General features: G+C 39.4%; 1 protein-coding gene across 1 annotated transcript in view; it reads left to right on the top strand.

Moving 5' to 3' along the window:
- Positions 1-15,605, top strand: part of QPCT (glutaminyl-peptide cyclotransferase) — a 62,077-nt gene extending 46,472 nt beyond the window's left edge. The window contains 4 exon segments of the mRNA XM_006882390.1: positions 3,842-4,018; positions 8,270-8,369; positions 13,311-13,430; positions 15,460-15,605. Coding sequence (XP_006882452.1) covers positions 3,842-4,018; positions 8,270-8,369; positions 13,311-13,430; positions 15,460-15,605 — 543 coding nt within the window.
- Positions 15,606-19,877: the final 4,272 nt, after the last annotated feature.

The raw sequence follows: 19,877 nt of genomic DNA, 5'->3' as shown, positions 1-19,877 counted from the left end.
CCCATGCCAAGAAGAGGATTATAATTGCATATCCATTTCAGTTGTCTTGTGGCTTTTCTGTGCCCTCTACTGCAGTTTGTACTAGTTCCTTGTCCTTTGACTTCGGACTTTGTTATTCGACTTATTTTGGCTAATGAGATATTAGAAGATGTAATCCAAGCACACATGGCAAATGTGTATCCTGGATGGTACTAAAGTGTTATTTTAAGCCAGAGTTTGGGGTTGTTGATACATTGTGTTTTTGAGGCACTAACAGGTACAGCCTTCAGTGGGAAAAGATTGCAGAGATTTCCCTGAGTGAACTTTGTTCACTGTGAACAATGGTAATTAGAATTGGAAGACCTTTGCAAATTAGGCCACACAGTCTCCTAGGTCTGAAGCATTTGGCTGGGTTCCTAGAAGTTGAGGTCCAAAATGACTTTCTTGCCAATTCTGGAAAGAAACAAAAAGAGCAAATTGCCTTGAGGGATGCAGTATCAATGTCCACAGAAAAGGCTGAATGAATTAATCCTTCGAGAGCAGAGGGAAAGTAAATCATCACACCCATCATTAGAGTCACACTGGCTGTTGAAATAGCAATGTGGCTGCAGCACGGTCAAGTCTGCAGAGAGAGCACATGACCTCTTTTTGCCTCTTCTCCAGCCATGCACAGAATGTCTGGGTCCCACACAGTTTCCTTCTGTTCACATGTTCTGTGACTGCACTGTCTAATTTGAAGCTGACACCTTGAAACCATTCTAGTCCTTCAAGCAAGTGCTTAAATGTCTCAACTGAAATACTTAACCTCCCTCCTTATAAATAATTTTGTTAATGACAAAATCTTTTTAACAGTTTGATGTTATCAAGAGTATGGGAGTTTCAAAGCATAATACACCATCCTTTTCCTGTGGTCTAATTAAGGAGCAATATAAAGACAATTCAAATGACTAACATGCAAAAAAAACTCCTTTTACTTTTAACTATTAGAAATACTTCTATCTTTCTTATGAAAACACTTTCAAATAATTCTGAAAACTCTGTCTTTGATGAAACTGGGAGGCATTTATTGACAGGAACCACAAAATGAAGACAAAGGTGGGTTGAAAAATAGCAAATGGCACATAAAAAACTGAGAGAAGCCAACCTCCCAGAAAGGAGAATAAATGAAAGAAGCAACCTGCCAAGTGTTCACATGTACCTATTTTGCTAGCATGTACTCAGCATTCTGTTTCTGTGGTCAAGGAGCTCGCAACCCTGTGGAACAGGGTTCCACACTGGTCTTTGGTTCTCTACCATATCTGTTGCCATTGCCACCTGCTGCCATCACTGCTGCTGCTACTTTATAGTCTTGTTCTTGCTCTATCTCTCTAGTGCCACATCTTTTTCTTTAATTGATGTCAAGCTCTACAGGACCCAAGGATGTGCTGTACTCTCAGGTTCTTTCTTCTTGATAGTAAGAAAATCTCTGTTTTCTACCTCTGTTGTTGTTGTTATGTGCCTTCGAGTCTTTATACCAAAGCTCTCAACCTTGCCTTATCCTGAACCAATCTCACTGTCTCCAGCACACCTACCCCCATTATCCCAGTTACTTTGTCCCTCCATCTCTCCCTGGGTCTGACTCTCTTGTGCTGTCCCTCCATCCTTTCAAGCATGATGCCCTTCTCCAAGGACTGATCCCTCCTGGTAACATGCCCAAGTATGTCAGACTGAGTAACTGGGCTTCACACTCTTCAGGACAGACCAGTTTGTTCATTGCAGTTCATAGTATTTTAAATGCTCTTATTCAGCACCACAACTTAAAGATGTTAATTCTTCTATTGTCATATTTATTATTTGTCCTTTCTGATGCATAGAAAGTAATTGCAAAGACCATGGCCTGGATCAGGCATACCTTAGTCCCTAGACTGACGTATATTAGGGCTGTGGAGTCTTTTCCTTCCTCTCCTAGATGGCTACTGAAATTATCCAGTCACAGGAAGCAGCAATTGTGGTTGTTTCTCTCTGTTAAGGATGTTAAACTCCTCTACCTCCTTTCCCAGAAAGAGTTATCTGAGATGCCAGTCCACTTCGATATCTTATTAAAAAAAATCTGAGCATTACCCTCCCCAGGTTCCTTGTAAGACAATATAAAACCCCTCTCTAACTTTTAGTGGGTGCTGGTTTTCTGCTTTAGAGCCAGGCTGGCAGTTTCTCCTCAATAAATTGTCTTTCTTGGCCTGACCTGGGTTCTGTCCTTCCTCAGTTACCTTACATTTCTGGTGCTGATACCCAGGAGGGGCACCTGCCAGGAGGCAATAAGCTCTTATTCCCTAACTTGCTCTGTGTCTCTTTCTCTTTCCCCTCTACTTTCAAGCCTAACCCACAGAGCCTAGAAATCTCTCCTGAGCTCTCTTCAGAGGCTTAGGGGATCTACTGACCAGCCTGTGTCTCCTATTGCCTTTACAAGCAGGATTGGAGTCTGCCCTGATTCCGTATTGAGATTTTTTTGGAAACTCTGTGAAATTGGCTTCTGTTTCTCCTTAGTGTAACCTGTCATTCTTTCTCTTGACCTAAAGGCACCTAGGACATGTTGTTGTTGCTGATTGCCTTCGAGTTGAGCAGAACTCATAGTGACCCTATGAAAAAAAGGCTTGAAGCCCCTCTACAACTATCGACATTTATCAAAGTTCATAGAGTTTCTGGAGGCATGTTATTTAGGAAGAGGATGCCACTCCTGCTGGATCACCCTAATTCTTTTCACTCCTCCATGGGCTTGATTTGCATCCAAAATAAAATGGCTATTGAGACTTATTATTTAATAGATATTATGGCTATACCATGCAATAAGAGAGTACCAAGGGAGCAGAGGAGATAACCTCAGAGGAGTGTACCAAGACAGGTAGAATTGGTTGGCACCCTTGACTGGGGAGGGATAAACAGTGGCGGTTCAGAGAGAGAGAGAGGAGAGAGAGAGAGAGAGAGAGAGAGAGAGAGAGAGAGGGGCAGGCTTAAGGGAATAAGGGGCCCTTTATTTCCTTTTTTTTTGTTCTCATGAGAAGACGGTCTGCTCATAATGCAGACATCCCCAGCATCAGGAGAGACTGACCCAGGTAGTTGAGGGATCAGGCTTGTCTAGCACTAGGACTTTTAGAGTCCAAAGAGAGCAGGAGACCTGAAAGAGAAGAATCACTGCCATTTATTCCAAATTGGTCTGGTATTGTTTGGAAGGCCAGCAATGGCAAAAGGGAGAAAGACTCAGAGAATGGACGGTGTCCTCTCAGCAGTGTAAAGAGGGACAGTCAGGATGACTGAAATGTGTTGTGTGGGGCTAGGGGTGAGAAATGAGATGGAGAGAGAAATAGATAGACAAGGATGACTCCAGTGTCTGTTTAGACTGAATAACAACAGTAAGGTTCGTGTTGCCATCAGTTTACTTGGAAAAGATTATGATAGAGCACATTTCAGGAAGAACGCCAGGGATTGAGTTTTGAATATGTTGTGTTTGACATATTTAATAAAGATATTGCTTTTACAGACAGAGAGAGAGAGAGAGACAGAGAGAAGGGAGGGGAGGGGAAGGGAGAGGAGGGGAGGAGAGAGGAGAGGAGAGGAGAGGAGAGGAGAGGGGAGGAGAGGAGAAGAGAGAAGAGAGAGAGAATTTTCTGTTTACAGAAGGGGGGGAAGAGGTGATATTTATATGGGTAGAGATTGTGGGAGGTGTGATGATTTTGAGAAGTGGTAAGAAATTTTGGCACGATTCTCCTTGCTTTGGTGTCTTCTCTCATGACATCTCTATTTTCTGCAAAATTCATGGGAATGTGTATACTGTTTTGAAGTCGTTACAGCAATGTTTGCTAACTTTTTCCTTATTTTTTGTTATCAGAACATTTCAGACTCCAAGGTAGATCTCTCGCTTCAGTTTATTTTCTTTGATGGGGAAGAAGCTTTCCTTCACTGGTCTCCTAAGGATTCTCTGTATGGGTCTCGGCACTTGGCTTCAAAGATGGCATCAACCCCACATCCGCCTGGAGCAACAGACACCAATCAGCTGCAAGGCATGGTTAGTCTGGTTAACGTCTGCGATACTGGAGCATGCTCTGCCTCCAAGGGAGCGTCTGCTCACTCAAACACAGACCTACAAATGTCATGACGTCCTTGGAGCAGTGTGTTTATAAAAGACTATTTCCTGGCTGTTGCTGGGTTTTTGAGGGAACCCAGAGCTAAAAAGAATGATTTGGGGTTAGAAGCTATGCTTGACTGAGCTTCCTGAAAATGACATGAAAAAAAAATCACATGAAAGACACATTAGATTTTATTTAGTCCAGTGGGAGCATGTTCCCCCAGCACTGTATAGAGCTGGAAAGAGTGAATCCTTATTTATAGAGTTGCTGGTAGCTGGGGTCCTGGGGAGTGGGATAGGTGTGGAACACAGTATGGGACCTGAGTGAAACATGCCTTTGGACATCTTCAAAGAGGTATAGTGACTCTAAGTGTGTATATGACATTTTGATGTGTTGGCTTTGATGTGACTTTTTTGACAAGGAGTATGGAACACTTTGACATTGTTTCCAAATACTGCTCTTACTTCCAAATAATGGGTGAAACTGCCTCTTTTTCATCCCTATTTCTGGGATCACACCCCATCCCTAATCCCTCATCCCACCCCTGAACCCTTACTCTACTCTGACTCTGACTACTCTACTCTACTCTGACTACGTTTGACTCACATTCGGGCCCTGAGGCTTAAGCGGCACCACTTCAGCTTCCTCTGAGACTTCTTTCTGCCATGTACTCTCACCCATCCCTGATTCTTACCCTGTTTGTGAACTGACAGCATAATCCTTATCCCTTCACTCATCTTTGTCTTTCTGTCACTGACCCTCACCTCACTCTTACCTCTGTTTATGAGTCCAAATGACTGCATTAAAATGACAGTTCATGATGAGTCAAGCGGATGTGGTTAGCATCTCGTTTATTCTCTTGTCCTCACATGATGAAAAGGGGGAAAGAAGAGAACTGGTTGATAAATAGTTCACATGTGGAAGTGTACAATGATGGTGGTGGCAGTTGTTGTTATGTGCCGTCGAGTTGCCTGCAACTTATAGCGACCCTATGTACAACAGCCCTAAACCATGCTCTATCCCTTGCCAATCTTATTGTCTCCTACACACCTATCCCTATTATCCCAGTCACTGAATCAATCCATCTCATTGAGGGTCTTCCTCTCCTGTGCTATCCCTCCACCCTCCCAAACATGATACCCCACTCCAAGGACTGATCCTGCCTTGCGACATATCCAGACTATGTCAGATGGAGCTTCAGAATCCTTGCCTTCAAGGAGCAGCCTGGCTTCACCCTCTCCAGGACAAACTTGTTTGTTTTAGCAGTCCATGGTATAGTCAATATTTTTCTCCAGTACCACATCTCAAAGGCATCAACTCTCCTTCTGTCATCTTTAGTCATTGTCCATCTCTCTGATGCATAGCAAATAATTGCAAAGACCATGACCTGGATCAGGAACACCTTAGTCTCCAGACTGACATTGTTGCTCTTCAGTACTTTGGAGAGGTCTCTGACAGCAGACTTTCCCAGTGCAATTCGTCTTTTAATAACCTGGCTGCTGGTACCAGGAGTGTTCATTGTAGAGCAAAGCAAACTGAAGCCGTCAATAATCTCAATCTCTTCACCATCTATCATGATGCTACCAATCACCCAGTGGTGAGAATTTTTGTGTTCCTGATGCTGAGCTTCAATCCATATTGAAGGCTGCAGTCCTTGACCTGCAGCAAGCGCTTCAGGTCCTCCTCTCAGTTTCAGCAAGCAGGGTTGTGTCATCTGCATAACACAGATTGTTGATGAGTCTACCTCCAATCCTGATGCCACACTTCTCCTCATAGAGCTCAGCCTCCCAGATAATCTTCCACATGATGGTTCAGACCTTTTTTTAACAGACAAATTATTAGCTTATTTAATTTTGTGAATGTGCTACTTTTTCAAATAGGTATATACATATTTACAATGAGCACATTTCAGTACCATCATGGAATAAAAGACTACAAATACTTACCTATTATGTGCTAGTCATATTCTGTGATTTTTATGCAAATGTATTTTATTTACACATTTAAATAATAGTTAATCTTGTTGTTATTGTTGTTTGGTGCCGTCGAGTCATAGATGACTCATAGCGACCTTATGAATGAAAGGCCTGAGTACTATTCGTAGAGTTTCCAGAGACAAGCCATTTCGGAAGTGGATGCCACTCTTGCTTCCAAGCTTGTTTTCATCGGGAAGCTCCACCAAAAAGTGTGAACCATGCTTAACCATTACCACGTTTGGCACACCAGTGTCACAGTGTTCAGCATCACAGCAACCACGAGTTACCTCTGTACAGCAATGCACAGACCAGTACTAAACCACCTAGAAGAATGTTTGACAAAAAACTAATTTGAACCAGGCCTGAGTGCTGCAGATTAAAATCACCCACCTTTGGCTTGGTAGCATAACTTTCTGTCCACTAGGCCAACGTAGCTCTCTCTGTGTTGTCGTTGTTATTGTTGTTAGGTGCCATTGAGTTGTAAACAACGCACAGTGACCCTATGAATGAAAGGCCTGAACACTGTTCATAGAGTTTCCGGAGGCAAGCCGTTTCAGAAGTGGATGCCACTCCTGCTTCCAGGCTTGTTTCAATCTGGAAGCTCAACTAAACACTGTCCACCATGGGCACATTTGGTACATCAGTGTCACAGTGAGTAGTTTTTAGGGAATCCTCATCTTGATGATGTTTTATGGAAAAAGATATATTAAACACACATATGAGCACACACAATCTCATTTATACGCTCATATACTCACACTCACATACACATTTTGGTCTTCCCTGAAAAACTCCACAATATGATTTCCAAGAATAGTCAATGGCTCAAAGAATTTGAGGAATATCAGTCTAATTATAGAGGCTTGTAAACAGAAGAGACCTTTAGAGATTAGCTACTTTGATCTTAACAGAGAATGAAACTGAAGTCTAGAGACATATAGCCACATTCTCTCCTAATTCCTTGAGGGATTTTTCTTAAGCACTTCTATAAAAAATAAAGTTTCTCTTCAGTGGCATAGTGTGTATTATATGTTACTAACTAGAAATTCAATGGTTTGAATCCATCAACTGCTCTAAGGGAAAAAGATGAACAGTTTCTCCTATGAAAATATACAGCCTGTGAATCTCAATAGTCATTAGAAGCCAGAATTTACTTGATGGCAGTGGTTTTGGCTTTGGGTTTTATCCAACAGTTCATTTATGGGCTCTTCTTCCTCAGGAGAAGAGATGAGTACAATGTGAACATCAATCAACAACATTTGAAGAGGGAAGGGTCCAAGACAGCATTCCTAGGAAACTCCTAGCTTCCCTCAGTGACTGTCAGCTCAGTGAAATGGATCCTCTCACCCAGCCTCAGGAGAAGACCAGCCACCAAACTTGGGTAGACAGTGGTCCCTGGCAGCATTCCTAGGAAGTTCCTAGCTCTCCTCAGAAGCTTTGTCCAGTAGCAGGGGAAACTGGCCCCCCTTCAAATAATGTCAAAAAAGCAGCGGATAGGAACAAACATCACAACAAAACAAAACAAGCCTTCTGAAAAAAAGCAGAGCAGATCAAGGACTCAATTATTATTACCTCAGAGTTGGAAGGCAGAAGAAATATGCTGATGAAGATATCCAAGAAGTTACAAACGTTGGAAGATTTGAAATAATAAGTAATAAGCAACAAGAAAGGGGGGGGAAGAATCATGGTAAGACAAAGAGGATACAACCACACAGTAGTAGAAAAAGAAAAACATGGAAATGCAATAGAGAATATATCAATGCCTTAGTGGCAGAAATTCTTAACAGGTTGGAAGCACAAAAAAAGCAGAATGGAAGAGATGGAACAGAGAATCAACAAGATGGAAGACAAGAAAAGTGAGAACTTTCAAGAAGAAAAAACAGTGAGAAAACAGAAGGAAAGTGAAGATAACATTAGTATCAGCTACACGGTCTTTTCTAATTAGAACGGAGTGGAATATCAGACAGACCTGCAACTGAAAATAAAGCAGTATATTCTTTGTCTATATTCATCTAAGTGTTTCCTTCCCCGTTTCATCTTAGTGATTTCTTTTTTGGGCGTACAGACACGAAGACTCTTCACTGTGCTGTTTGTCCACATTACTTAAGCAAAATTTAAACATATTCTCTCATACAATTAGCTTGCAGTTAGTTTTGACTGTCCCTGCCTCCCATGAGGATTGTAAAAATCAGTTAATGTATTTTTCTATCTTAGGATTTACTGGTGCTATTGGATTTAATTGGAGCTCGAAACCCAACATTTCCCAATTTTTTCGCACAAACTACAAGATGGTTTAAGAGGCTCCAATTTATAGGTAAGTACTATTAGTATTGAAGAGACATTTTCTTCCTACTAACGTTATATAACATTTAAAATCCCAGACTTATGATTTAAGTGTATAATACACTTGATTGCCTTTCCCTTTATGGATCAGTTTCTTACCCTTATTCATTACTTTCAGTAGTATTCTTATTTCATTTTATTACGTTTAGCCATATTTTTGAAATGAACACATTCAATACTATACTTCACATTTGCATGTCCCTGGAGATGGTCTGAAATGATTTTTTTCAGAGTCCTATTTGAAGCATGTGGACTACATTTCTAGGAAAAATTTGACTTACCAGAGTATGTTGGTTGACTATAACCTTATAATGAAACACACACACACACACACACACACACACACACACACACACACACTTTGTTTTCTTTCTTTCCCATCTCTGTTTTAGTCACCCTCTACCTTCTGCTTTACCTAGACATTCTTTTCCTTTTGTTGTGGTAAGATGAGTCTTGATCAGGCTATGAGAGCTAACGAGAATCTTTGGAAGTCATTTAACAGAAGGGTCAGTGTCAAAAAGATGAGAGTAATCTAGGCCAGGCCAAGAAACATAGATATCTATCGTTCTAGAAAAAGGACGATAACTTTCCACTTTCATACTTTTAGCATCAAAGAAAGAGCAATGGGCATCAGAAAAAGATGGAAAGAAAAACCTCCTTAATCATAGACTCCAGCCCCAAAGCCCTACATTTAAGGCAAGAATTTCATGCTAAGAATGACTTAGGAGCCACATGAGTGTCTGGGAGCAGGAGAGAATTCTATTTCTTCTATCGTGGCAAAAGCACTACCATCTTAATTATTTTTCCCCCCATGTGTTAATAAACTATTTAAGATTACCAAACAGGGTGTTTCAACAGATGGTTATGATACTAGAAGTTCCATTATCCATGACAGGAAACACTCTGTACTTGTGCCCAATTCAAAGAAAGGTAATGCAAGAGAATGTAGAAATTGTCAAAGAATATCTTTAGTATCAACTTGCTACTGTCATACACAAGTAAAATTTTGCAGAAGATAATGAAAAAAAAAAAAGGTTCCAAAGAGTACATCGACAAGAAACTTCAGGGAATTCGAGATGTGGAATGAGAGATAACACTGCTGATGTCAGATGGAGTTCAGTTGAAAGCAGAGCATACTAGAAAGACTGTACAGTTGCAGTCACAATGTGGAAAATAATAAAGAATAGATAGTATTGTGAAAAGTGGGAATTCCAGAACACTTAATTGTGCTAATGTTGAACCTGTACATAAACCAAGAAGCAGTCATTCAAACAAGGAAAAAGGATACTATATGGTTTAAAATCAGGAAAGATGTGTATCACGGTTGTATCTTTTCATCATGCTTTGCTGTTATGTACCATCAAATTGGAACTCTATTCATTGCACCAAGAAGAGATTGCCCATCTTTCTACCATGGTGAATTCAAACCGAGAGCCTTTTGAATGGCAGCACAGTTTCTTACCACTAGGCTGCCAGAGTTCATAATGCTTACTCAAGTCCATATCTGAGCAAATAATCCAAGAAATTGGATTATGTGAAGAATAAAGCATCAATATTGAAAGAAAACTCATTAACACCATGAGATATATAAATGACACAGTCTTGTTGCTAAAAGTGAAGAGGAATTTTGAAGTACTGATGAAATTCAAACCTTTCGATATAAATTACAGCCGAACATAAAGAAAACAAAACCTCCATGACTGGATGAATAAGCCTTATCATGATTGAAGTTGTTCAAGATTCCATTTTACTTTGATCCATATCTGCTCATGAAAGCAGCAGTCAGGGCACATTGCATGGAGCACATTTTGCTGTAGAAAACTTGTAGAAGACTGATAATGTTAAAAAGTAGACATAATTGTGAAGGCAAAGGAAAGATCAAAGAGGAATTGATGCTTTTGAATTGTAGGGCTGGTGAAGAATATTACATAGTCCATGAACTTCCAGAAAAATGAACAATTATGCTTTGAAAGAAGTGCAGTCAGACTGTTGCTTGGAAGCAAGGGTGGTGAGACTTAGTTTTACATTCTTTGTCCAGATTGTCAGGAGGCAACAATCCCTAGAGGACATCATGCTTGATAATGTAGAGGTCAACAATAAAGACGGCCCTCAAAAAATGAGTTGACACAGTAGCTTCAGCAATGGGCTTAAACAGCAACAGTTCTGGTGATGGTGAAGAATGGATGCATGTTTCATTCTCTTGTACCATGAGCCAGAAATGACGACATGACATCTACCAATAACAATATGGAACTGCCAACACCCACATCTAGAATCTTCCTCAAGAAACATCCTCAACCTCAAATGCTTATTTTTTTTTTAAAAATTCTAACCCATACTTTTAAATGATTGCTATTATGGTTTTATTATTATTATTATGTTGTTGTTGTTGTTAAGTGCCATTGAGTCACTGGCGACTCATAGCGACCCTATGAATGAAAGTCCTCAAGACTTGCATGTGCAACTTTCGTCCTTTCTCCAGGTTCATAGGGTTTCCAGAGGCAAGCTATTTATGGAAGTGGATGCCACTCCTGCTTCCAAGCTTGTTTCAACCAGGAGTGCCACCAAACACTGTCCACCATGGGTGGGTAACCGTTATTGCATTTGACATATCAGTGTCACAGTATTCAGCTTCGCAGCAACCACAAGTTATCTCTGTATGGCAAGTGGACACACCAGGGCTATACGACCTAGAAGACTGTTTGAACAAAAACAATGAAAAACTAGGGCTCTTCAGGATTTTACCATCATCTGGCATGGCCAAATGCTGGCCAACTCTGGGCCAAAGACTCCCAGTTCGTCTGTCGAGTCCACTCTGCTGACCTCCACTTGGGGCACAGAGAAAGCCACATGTGCCCGGAGCCTTCCATACCTGCCTCTCCTCCAGAAGCCAGAGGCTGCATGCGGCTGACACTGTCTCCTTTTTCTTGTTGCTTAATTTCCTCACTTTGGAAGTTGTTAGGTGCCGTCAAGTCAAGTATGACTCATAGCGACCCTATGAACAGCAGATCTGAACCTTGTCCAATCCCGTGCCTTCCTCATCATCTCTGATAGCCTATTCCTACAGTCCTTGTGTTAATTCATCTTGTTGAGGGTCTGCCTCTCCTTCACTGACCCTTCACCTTTCCAAACAGAAGTCTCTTCCCAAGGAATAGGTTTTTCTAACATGTCCAAAGTATATGTGATGAAGCTTTGTCATCTCTGCGTCTAGGGAGCTCTCTGGCTGCACATTCTTCAAGATTTATCTGTCAGCCATTGAGTTTGACCTTCGTTCAAGGATCTTGTGTCTTTTCTGTAGTATCCCTAGCAGAATGAACTGACAGTTCTCTCTGACAGAATTAAGCACTGATAAAGGTGAGGGTAACTTGTATGCTAATGCAAACCATTGTGAATCTATTGAGCTGCTCCCTCCTAATGGTTTTTAGGTTTTGAACTGTGTCTGATTGCTTAAAAAAAAAAGTTACATTCTGTGTTAAAAGAATTCTAATGATCAATAAAATATGGCAGCAATATTGTCTCTTATGGGGATTTTCTCAGTGTTCCAGAAATTATTTTCTAAGTGTTTGTTGATTAGCTGGTCTAGTTCTAAAATTATTGGTTTTAAAACTCAGTTATTGGTTGTCTGTTAGTATTCTGGGTATATCTTTTCATCTTGTAGTAGATAAACCAATGTTGCCATTGAGTTGACTCTGATAAATGTCAGAGAAGAGCACTGCCTGATTTTTCAGAAGTAAATCACCAGGCCTTTCTACCAACACACATTTGGGTTGAACTTTCAGCTTTTTAGTTAACAGTCCGACACAGGGACTGTATCCCTCAGAGACAGTGACATTGGCACAGGATAGAGCAGGGTTTAGGGTTGTTGTACTACATAGGGTCGCTATGAATTGCAGGCTACTCAATGGCACATAACAACAACAACAACAACAACAACAACAACTGAAATAAATAACCACTACCTTGGAAAACTTGGCTATTTTCAATAAATTGCTAATTAATAAGTTTAAGGGTGGGGGGAAGATGACAAGAGGGATAGAATGTTGGCCTATGGCTCTAAAACGGAATGGATCAGAATTTTCTGGAGGATATGTTGTATCACAGATTGATGAACCCTGCTTTCAGAGTTTCTTATTCAGTAGGTCTGAGACAGGGCCAATTAATGTGCATTTCTAACAAGTTCTCAGGTGATGGTGATGCTGCAGGTCTTGGGACCACACTGTGGGAAACATTGATGCAGGTCAAACTGGGCATCCCTTTCCCATGGAGTGGTCACTTGGTATACTTCATCCCGTTCTAGTAAGTGTTTTTTTTTATTAATTTTTTTTAAATTTTATTTTATTATTTTTGTGTGCGTGTACCGTCAAATCAGATCTGACTGGTACAGGAGGAGATTGTCCCTCCTTACCCGGCAGAGCATCTGGTGGATTCGAACAGTTCGCCTCTGGGATTGTAGTTGCAGCTCCTTGCCACTAGGCCACCAGAGCTCCCCTGTAAGTGTTCTTTTAAGCATAACTCTTTTTCAGGTATTCTTTTGTGTCCTTGATCACCTCTACTCAATAGCCACCATTTTCTTCTTCTTTCCTCCTCACCCTCTATTTTCTTCTTCTTCTTCTTCTTTTTTTTTGTTCTCCTCTTCTCCATCATTTTATTGTTTTTACCTTTGTGGATGTTCTCACCTGTACAGATACAGCTTTGCATGAACATGACTCATCTTTCCTTGAAACTATATCCAAACATCCCAGCGGTTGACCTAGGTATTGTCATGGGTATGGCTGTGCTGACAAATACACAGGCTTTTAAAATAATGTCCATATATACTGCAAAGATCTCAAACCCTTTATGATAAGATGCACTCTTGTGTCTTGGCCATGGAAAGACAGATATTTATCTGCTTTTTAATTTTCACCCACAGAGCAAGCACTCTACGAACTGGACTTGCTCAAGGATCACTCTGTGTTTGATTGGCAATATTTCCGGAGTTATGATTACAGAGCAGAGATTCAGGATGACCACATTCCATTTTTATCAAAGGGTAATTTGCATCTTTGTGTACATATCCACACAAGTATGTGTGCACATTTCCCCTGTTGACTTTACTGTGTTGGTGTACATTTTGAAACGCTGAGAATATGGCCCTAATATAGCTTATCTACTTTTTTTTTCCAACATGATTTTAAGCTTATCTACTTTTAAAGACTAGATCAAGATTATGAATACTCCAAATTACTGTCCTAAGAGAATCTTTAAACCTTAAGCCTCACTCAGAAACTTAAAGTCTGCTTTAAATCACACAACTGTTTGGTCTAATTGTTGTTGTTGTTAGTAAAGTCTAATTAGTAAGTGTCTGCCTGGAGTATTGTGCGCTTTCAAAGATTTGGCTATGTTGGATCAAATTTGCAACAGCAAATCAAAAGGCTGGTGAGGAGCTTAGAAGACAGTCACTATGTTAATGGTGATAGAATGATTTGGGCAGGGATAGCAAGAACATTTAAACAACTTGAAGAATGTGAACAATAACACTGAATTGCATGTGTAGTGCTTGTTGAAATAATATAGTTGTGTACATTTTCCTTGTTTTTTTTCTTTTAGTGAAAGAGTAGAGACCCAAATCAGTGCTACCAGTCTTGATTTATTTATTCCCTGTTTACCTTCCGGTGCCATGAAGGGACTCACTTAAGTGGTGAAATGATTTAACAATCTAATTTCTACTGATAGTTGAGCAGTGAGTTGTACATGATAATGATTGAGTAAGGAGCTCTGGTGGCATAATCTGTAAGGAGTTGTGCTGTTAACCTGAAGACCTTCCCTCTCTGGTGGTTTGAATCCACCAGCAGCTCAGAATGATGAGCAATCTCCTTCTGTGTGATTTACAGCCTCAGAAAATATGTTATGAATCAGTTCTAACTTGACAGCAACGAGGCGGATTTTAAAAATAAGTTGGTGCATTTTTAATCAATTATTTTTAAAATATAGTTGTTGAGTACTGTTGAGTCAGAACTGACCCATAACTGAACTTCTGTTGTATTTGTGAAATGTATTTGTGTTATTGTGAAGATCTTGGCTTCGATCAGGGGCACTTTAGTCTCTAGACTGACGTCATTGCTCTTCAGTACTCTGGAGAGGTCCTTGATAGCAAGCTTTCCTGATGCAATTTGTCTTGATTTCCTGATCCATGAAATCCTTCATATTACATGACTTCTCTTTTCTAGTAGACATTCAAAATACTTGAGAGTATCTTGACATTATTTTTTCTTCATCTAAAATCCTTATGAGGGCTCACATCCCCCTGATATCCTCCTTTCCTTTCTTGGGGTAGATTGCATTTTTACACTTTTTGCTACACTAATATTTTCCAGCCAATAAAGAAAGAATATCCCCTGTGCTGAGATTGTATGAATCTAAATCAATCCAAGGATTCTCCAGCTTAGACTCCTGTTGCCTTATTTTCTACATAGGTACTAGAATAATCTTTAAAACATATGGACAAAGCTGTGTTACTTCTTTTCTTTAAAGTGCTAAATATGCCATTGCATAGAATGAGAAACTTTTCCCAGTAATTTAGGACCCCATTTTCTGATTCTGCTTTTGCTGTCCAGTTTTACCTCTTTCTCTCTAACTGTTGCTCTGATTCAAACACATTTGCCTTTTTTTGCTTGACCTTTCTCAGGCTAGACAAGCACACTACTACCTCAGAATCTTTGCACCTCTCTTATCACTTCCTAAAATGATGTTTTCTATTTGTTCATTTGCTGCTTTTACACTGGACTGTAAGGTCCAGGGGAGAGAATTTTTCTTTTTCCCCCCTGATGAAACTTCAGCTCCCAGAATAGGACTAGATATAAAGATATTATATAAGCATTTATTGAATTAACTAATATTTGTCTTTGGAGAACAAGGGTAAGATACAAGAAAGTCTATGGAAGATAAGTTGTTAGCTGATTTGATATGGCATAGAGCTCTCGCTCGAACCCTCTCCTGGAAAAATGATATTGTCTAGTTTATATACTAGAATTATACACTGGAATTATACATTTGATTACAAGGAAGTTCTTTCATATTAGGTGTTCCAGTTCTGCATTTGATATCATTTCCTTTTCCTGATGTCTGGCACACCATGGAAGACAATGAAGAAAATTTGGACAAGCCAACCATCGACAATCTGAACAAAATCCTACAAGTCTTTGTGTTGGAATATCTTAATTTATAATACTCTCATTTAATCTGTGGTAATTGCTTCTAGCATTGTATGTAATAATAAAATATCATTTAAAAGAATCTGGTTCTAGACAAATGGTGTGTGGAAAATTCTGTCCTGTATATTCAATTTTGTCTTTAACTATGTGATCAATAAATCCTAGATTGTGTTGTGTCATAAATTGCTTATTGATTTTAATATAAATAAAGGGAACTTGCAAAGAAAACAGAAATAAATATCATTTTTGAAACCTTGAGAGGCAATAAACTATGAGGCTAACTCATACTCCTATGTACAATATTCCACATGTCTTCTAAACAATACTTAACTATGATTTGTTCTTTCTTAGGTGCCGGCAAGTTGAGTACCACTCATAGTGACTATGAACAAAAGATCTGAACCCAGTCCTGTCTGGTACCACTCTCACACTTCCTGACACATAAGAGTCCATTTCAGCAGTCACTATGTCAATCCACCTGGTTGAGGGTCTCCCTCTCCTCCTTTACTTCACTGCCCCTCCACCTTGCCCAACATCATGACCCTCTCCCAGGAATAGTATCTCCAACAATATGTCCAAAATATATGAGGCAAAGCCTCGTCATTCTTGCCTCCAAAGAGCACTCTGGCTACCACCCTTTCCAAGGTGTATCTATCTATTCATTCTCTTAATTGTCCATGAGATGCTCAGTCCTCTTCTCTAACACCACAATTCAAAGAAGTAAATTCTTTTTCTGTCTTCCTTGTTCATTGTCCAGGTCTCTAACGCATAGCTAGTAATTGGAAAGACTATGGCCTGAATCCATAGATGCACCTTAGTCCTCAAATTGACATCACTTACTCCTCAATAGTTTGGAAAAGTCCCTAACTGTAGATTTCCTCAGTGCAATTTGTCTTCTTATTTCCTGACTGCTGGTACCAAGGGTGTTAATTGTGGATACAAGCAAGATGAAGCTGTTGACAGTTCCAATCTCCTCTCTGATCTAGTGGAAAAAATCTTTGTTTTCTTGATATTGAGACGTAATCCATACTGAAGACTGCATTCCTTGATCCTCTGCAACAAGTGCTTCAAATCCTTCTCACTTTCAGCAAGTAAAGTTTTGTCAACTGCATAACACAAGCTATTGATGAGTCTCCCTCTAATACTGATGCCACACTCCTTTTCATAGAGTCCAGCTTCTTGGATAATTTGCTCAGCATATAGATTGAACAGGTATGTGGCTCTCAGGCCTTGTATTGATTTCATTTGGGAATAAAGTTCTAAGTGATTCAGCATTTGTCTGTCAGTTTGCTGTAATGAGATTACTTGGGGTTGCTGAGATACTTAAATCTTTGCCACTAGTGTGTCAAATTCTAAAAGGGCTTTTCATTATGGATGGGTTTTAGTGGAGCTCCATAATTAAGACAGACTAGGAAGCAGGATAGTCTATCTACTTCCTGACAAAAAGGCTATTGAAAACCCTATGAACATTAAATAAAGAGGATAGTTATAGTAGTGTAGTGGTAGAGCCCAGATTGGAAGTCAGTTGAAAAGAGGAAAATCAATAGCAAACATCTTTTAACAATTGGTACACGGAATGTAGCTTGGATGTTGGAAAACTAGAAATTGTTAAAAATGAAATGGAATGCATGAATATTGACGAATTAGGCATTAGTGAAATGCGATGGACAAGCTATGGCCACTTTGAATCAGATAATCATATGGTATACTATGCAGGGAATTAAAAACAGAAGAAAAATGGTGTTACATTCATAGTCAAAAAGTAAATTTCAAGTTCTGACCTGATATACAATGTTGTGAGTGATAGGATAATATCTACACACATGCCAAGAAGACCCCTTAACAGGACTATTATTCAAATGTATGCTCCTAAATCAAGTGCCAAAGAGGAAGAAATCGAGATTTTTTTTTACCAAATTTTGCAGTTTGAAATTGACCGAACATGCAATCAGGGTGCGTTTATGATAGTTGGTGACTGGAATGCAAAAGTAGGAAACAGTAAAGAAGGAACAATAGTTGGAAAATATAGGCTTGGTGATAGAAATGAAGCTAGTAAGACAATGATTGAATTTTGTACTTACAATGAGTTATTCATTACAAATACTTACATATGGTGGTGATGTGAAATTTGTTGTCTCTAGTTTTGTGATATCTCATTGCATATTATTACTAAGTGAAGACATAATTGGAAGAGCCTCTTTGAGAAATCTTTGTAGGGCTTATTTCATAAAACCATATGACAGAATTGAATACTATCTGGTGAATTGTTTTTAGATGTATAAATGAATTACTTTATTTAAAGAATAGCCAATTTTTAATAGTTTTACCAATGTAACATTTTCATTGTAAAATACAAGAAATGAGAAAAATAAGAACAACATACTCCCCTCTGTTTAAGCTTTAGTGAGCTGAGTGGATCAGCATGGGTCACTTTGAAACAATTATATAATCTACTGTCAAGAATGAAAACCTGAGGAAGAATAGTGTTGTGTTCATAATTAAAAGGACAATTTCAAGGTCTATGTATAGATACTATCCATACCCATACAAGGAAGACCTGTTAGCATGACTATTATTAAAATGTACACACCAACAACTAAAGCCAAAGAGCAGGAAATGGAGGATTTTGACTAACTTTTGCAGTCCCAAATTGATAAAATGCAAACAAGATGCATTAATGATAACTGGTGATTAGAATGCAAAAGTTGGAAACAACGGGGCAGGAATGGTATTTGGAAAGTATGTTCTTTGTGATAGAAATGAGGATGGGGTGTGAATGATTAAATATTATGCCTTCAATGGTTTATTAATAGCAAATACTTTTTTAAAAAAAATACAAAACAAACCCAAAAGGTGACTTTACACATGAATCTTACCTGGTGGAAAGCATAGGAATCAAATTGACTACATCTGTGCAAAGAATCATTGGAGGAGCTCAATATGAGCAGTCAGAACCAGGCAAGGTGCTGACTGTGGAACTCACTATCAGTTACTCATGCGCACATTTAAATTGAGGCTGGAGAAAATGAAAACAAATCCAAAAGAACCAAAATATGATCTTGAGTCTATCACATTTGAATTAAAAAAGAAAAATCTTAAGAATAGGGTTGAGACGTTGATCACCAATGATCAAAAAACAGAGGAGCTGTTTTTTACCAAGGACATTGTCCATGAAAAGTGCAAAAGATCATTACAAAGACAAGAGAAATAAATAAATCCAAAATGAATGTCAGAAGAAGCTCTGAAAATAGCGCTAGAGCACTGAGATGCTAAAATAAAAGAGCTGAATAGAAGATTTCAAAGGGCAGTTCAAGAAGACAGAGCAAAGCATAAAATCTACAAAGATCTGGAATCAGAGAATAAAAAGGGGAAAACTCACTTGGCATTTCTCAAGCTGAAAGAACAGAAAAACTCAAGCCTTGAGTTGCAGTACTGAGAGATGGCATAGACAAAATCTTGAACAACCCAGGAAGCATGAAAAGAAGATGGAAGGAATACACAGAATCACTGTATCAAAAAAGTATCAACCGACACAGAAAAATGTCAGGAAGTTCAATATGAACAAGAGCCAAAGGGAACAAAGAAGGACTTTCAAGCTTCGTTGAGACACTGGCAAAAAGTACGGCCCTGGGAATGGATGGGATACTGATTGACGTGTTTCAGCTAATAGGTGTAACCCTGGACATGCTCACTAGTTTATACCAGGAAATTCGGAGGACAGTTGCCTGACTGGAAGAGATTAATATTTGTTCCCATTCCCAAAAATGGTGATTCAACATAATGGAAATTTTCAAACAATATCGTTAATATCACAAGCAAGCAAAATATTCCCAAATAACATTAAAAAAAAAAAATGGCTGGAACAGTGCATTGACAGAGAACAACCAGAAATTCAAGCTGGGTTTAAAAAGGTCATGTGGCCAAAGGATGTCATTGCTGATGTCCAGTGGATCCTGGCTGAGAGCTGAGATTACCAGAAGAATGTCTATCTGTGTTTTATTGAATATGCAAAGAAATTTGACTGTGTGGATCACAACAAATTATGGCTAACATTGGGAAGAATGGGACCCCCAGAACCCTTAATTATGCTCATATGAAACCTAGACCTAGACCAAGAGGCTGTTGTTCAAATGGAGCAAGGCAACGTTGTTGTTGCTATGTGCGATCGAGTCACTTGCGACTCATAGCGACCTTATGTACAGCAGCCCTAAACTCTGCTCTGTTCTGTGCCAATCGCACTGTCTCTGACACTCCCATCCCAATTATCCCAGTCACTGAATCAATCC

This window comes from Elephantulus edwardii, unplaced genomic scaffold (genome assembly GCF_000299155.1).
Source record: "Elephantulus edwardii isolate Elephantulus edwardi_28Jun2011 unplaced genomic scaffold, EleEdw1.0 scaffold00019, whole genome shotgun sequence".
Taxonomy (NCBI): domain Eukaryota; kingdom Metazoa; phylum Chordata; class Mammalia; order Macroscelidea; family Macroscelididae; genus Elephantulus; species Elephantulus edwardii.
Note: the sequence above shows the minus strand (reverse complement) of the source record. Positions and strands in the feature narration are given on the sequence as shown.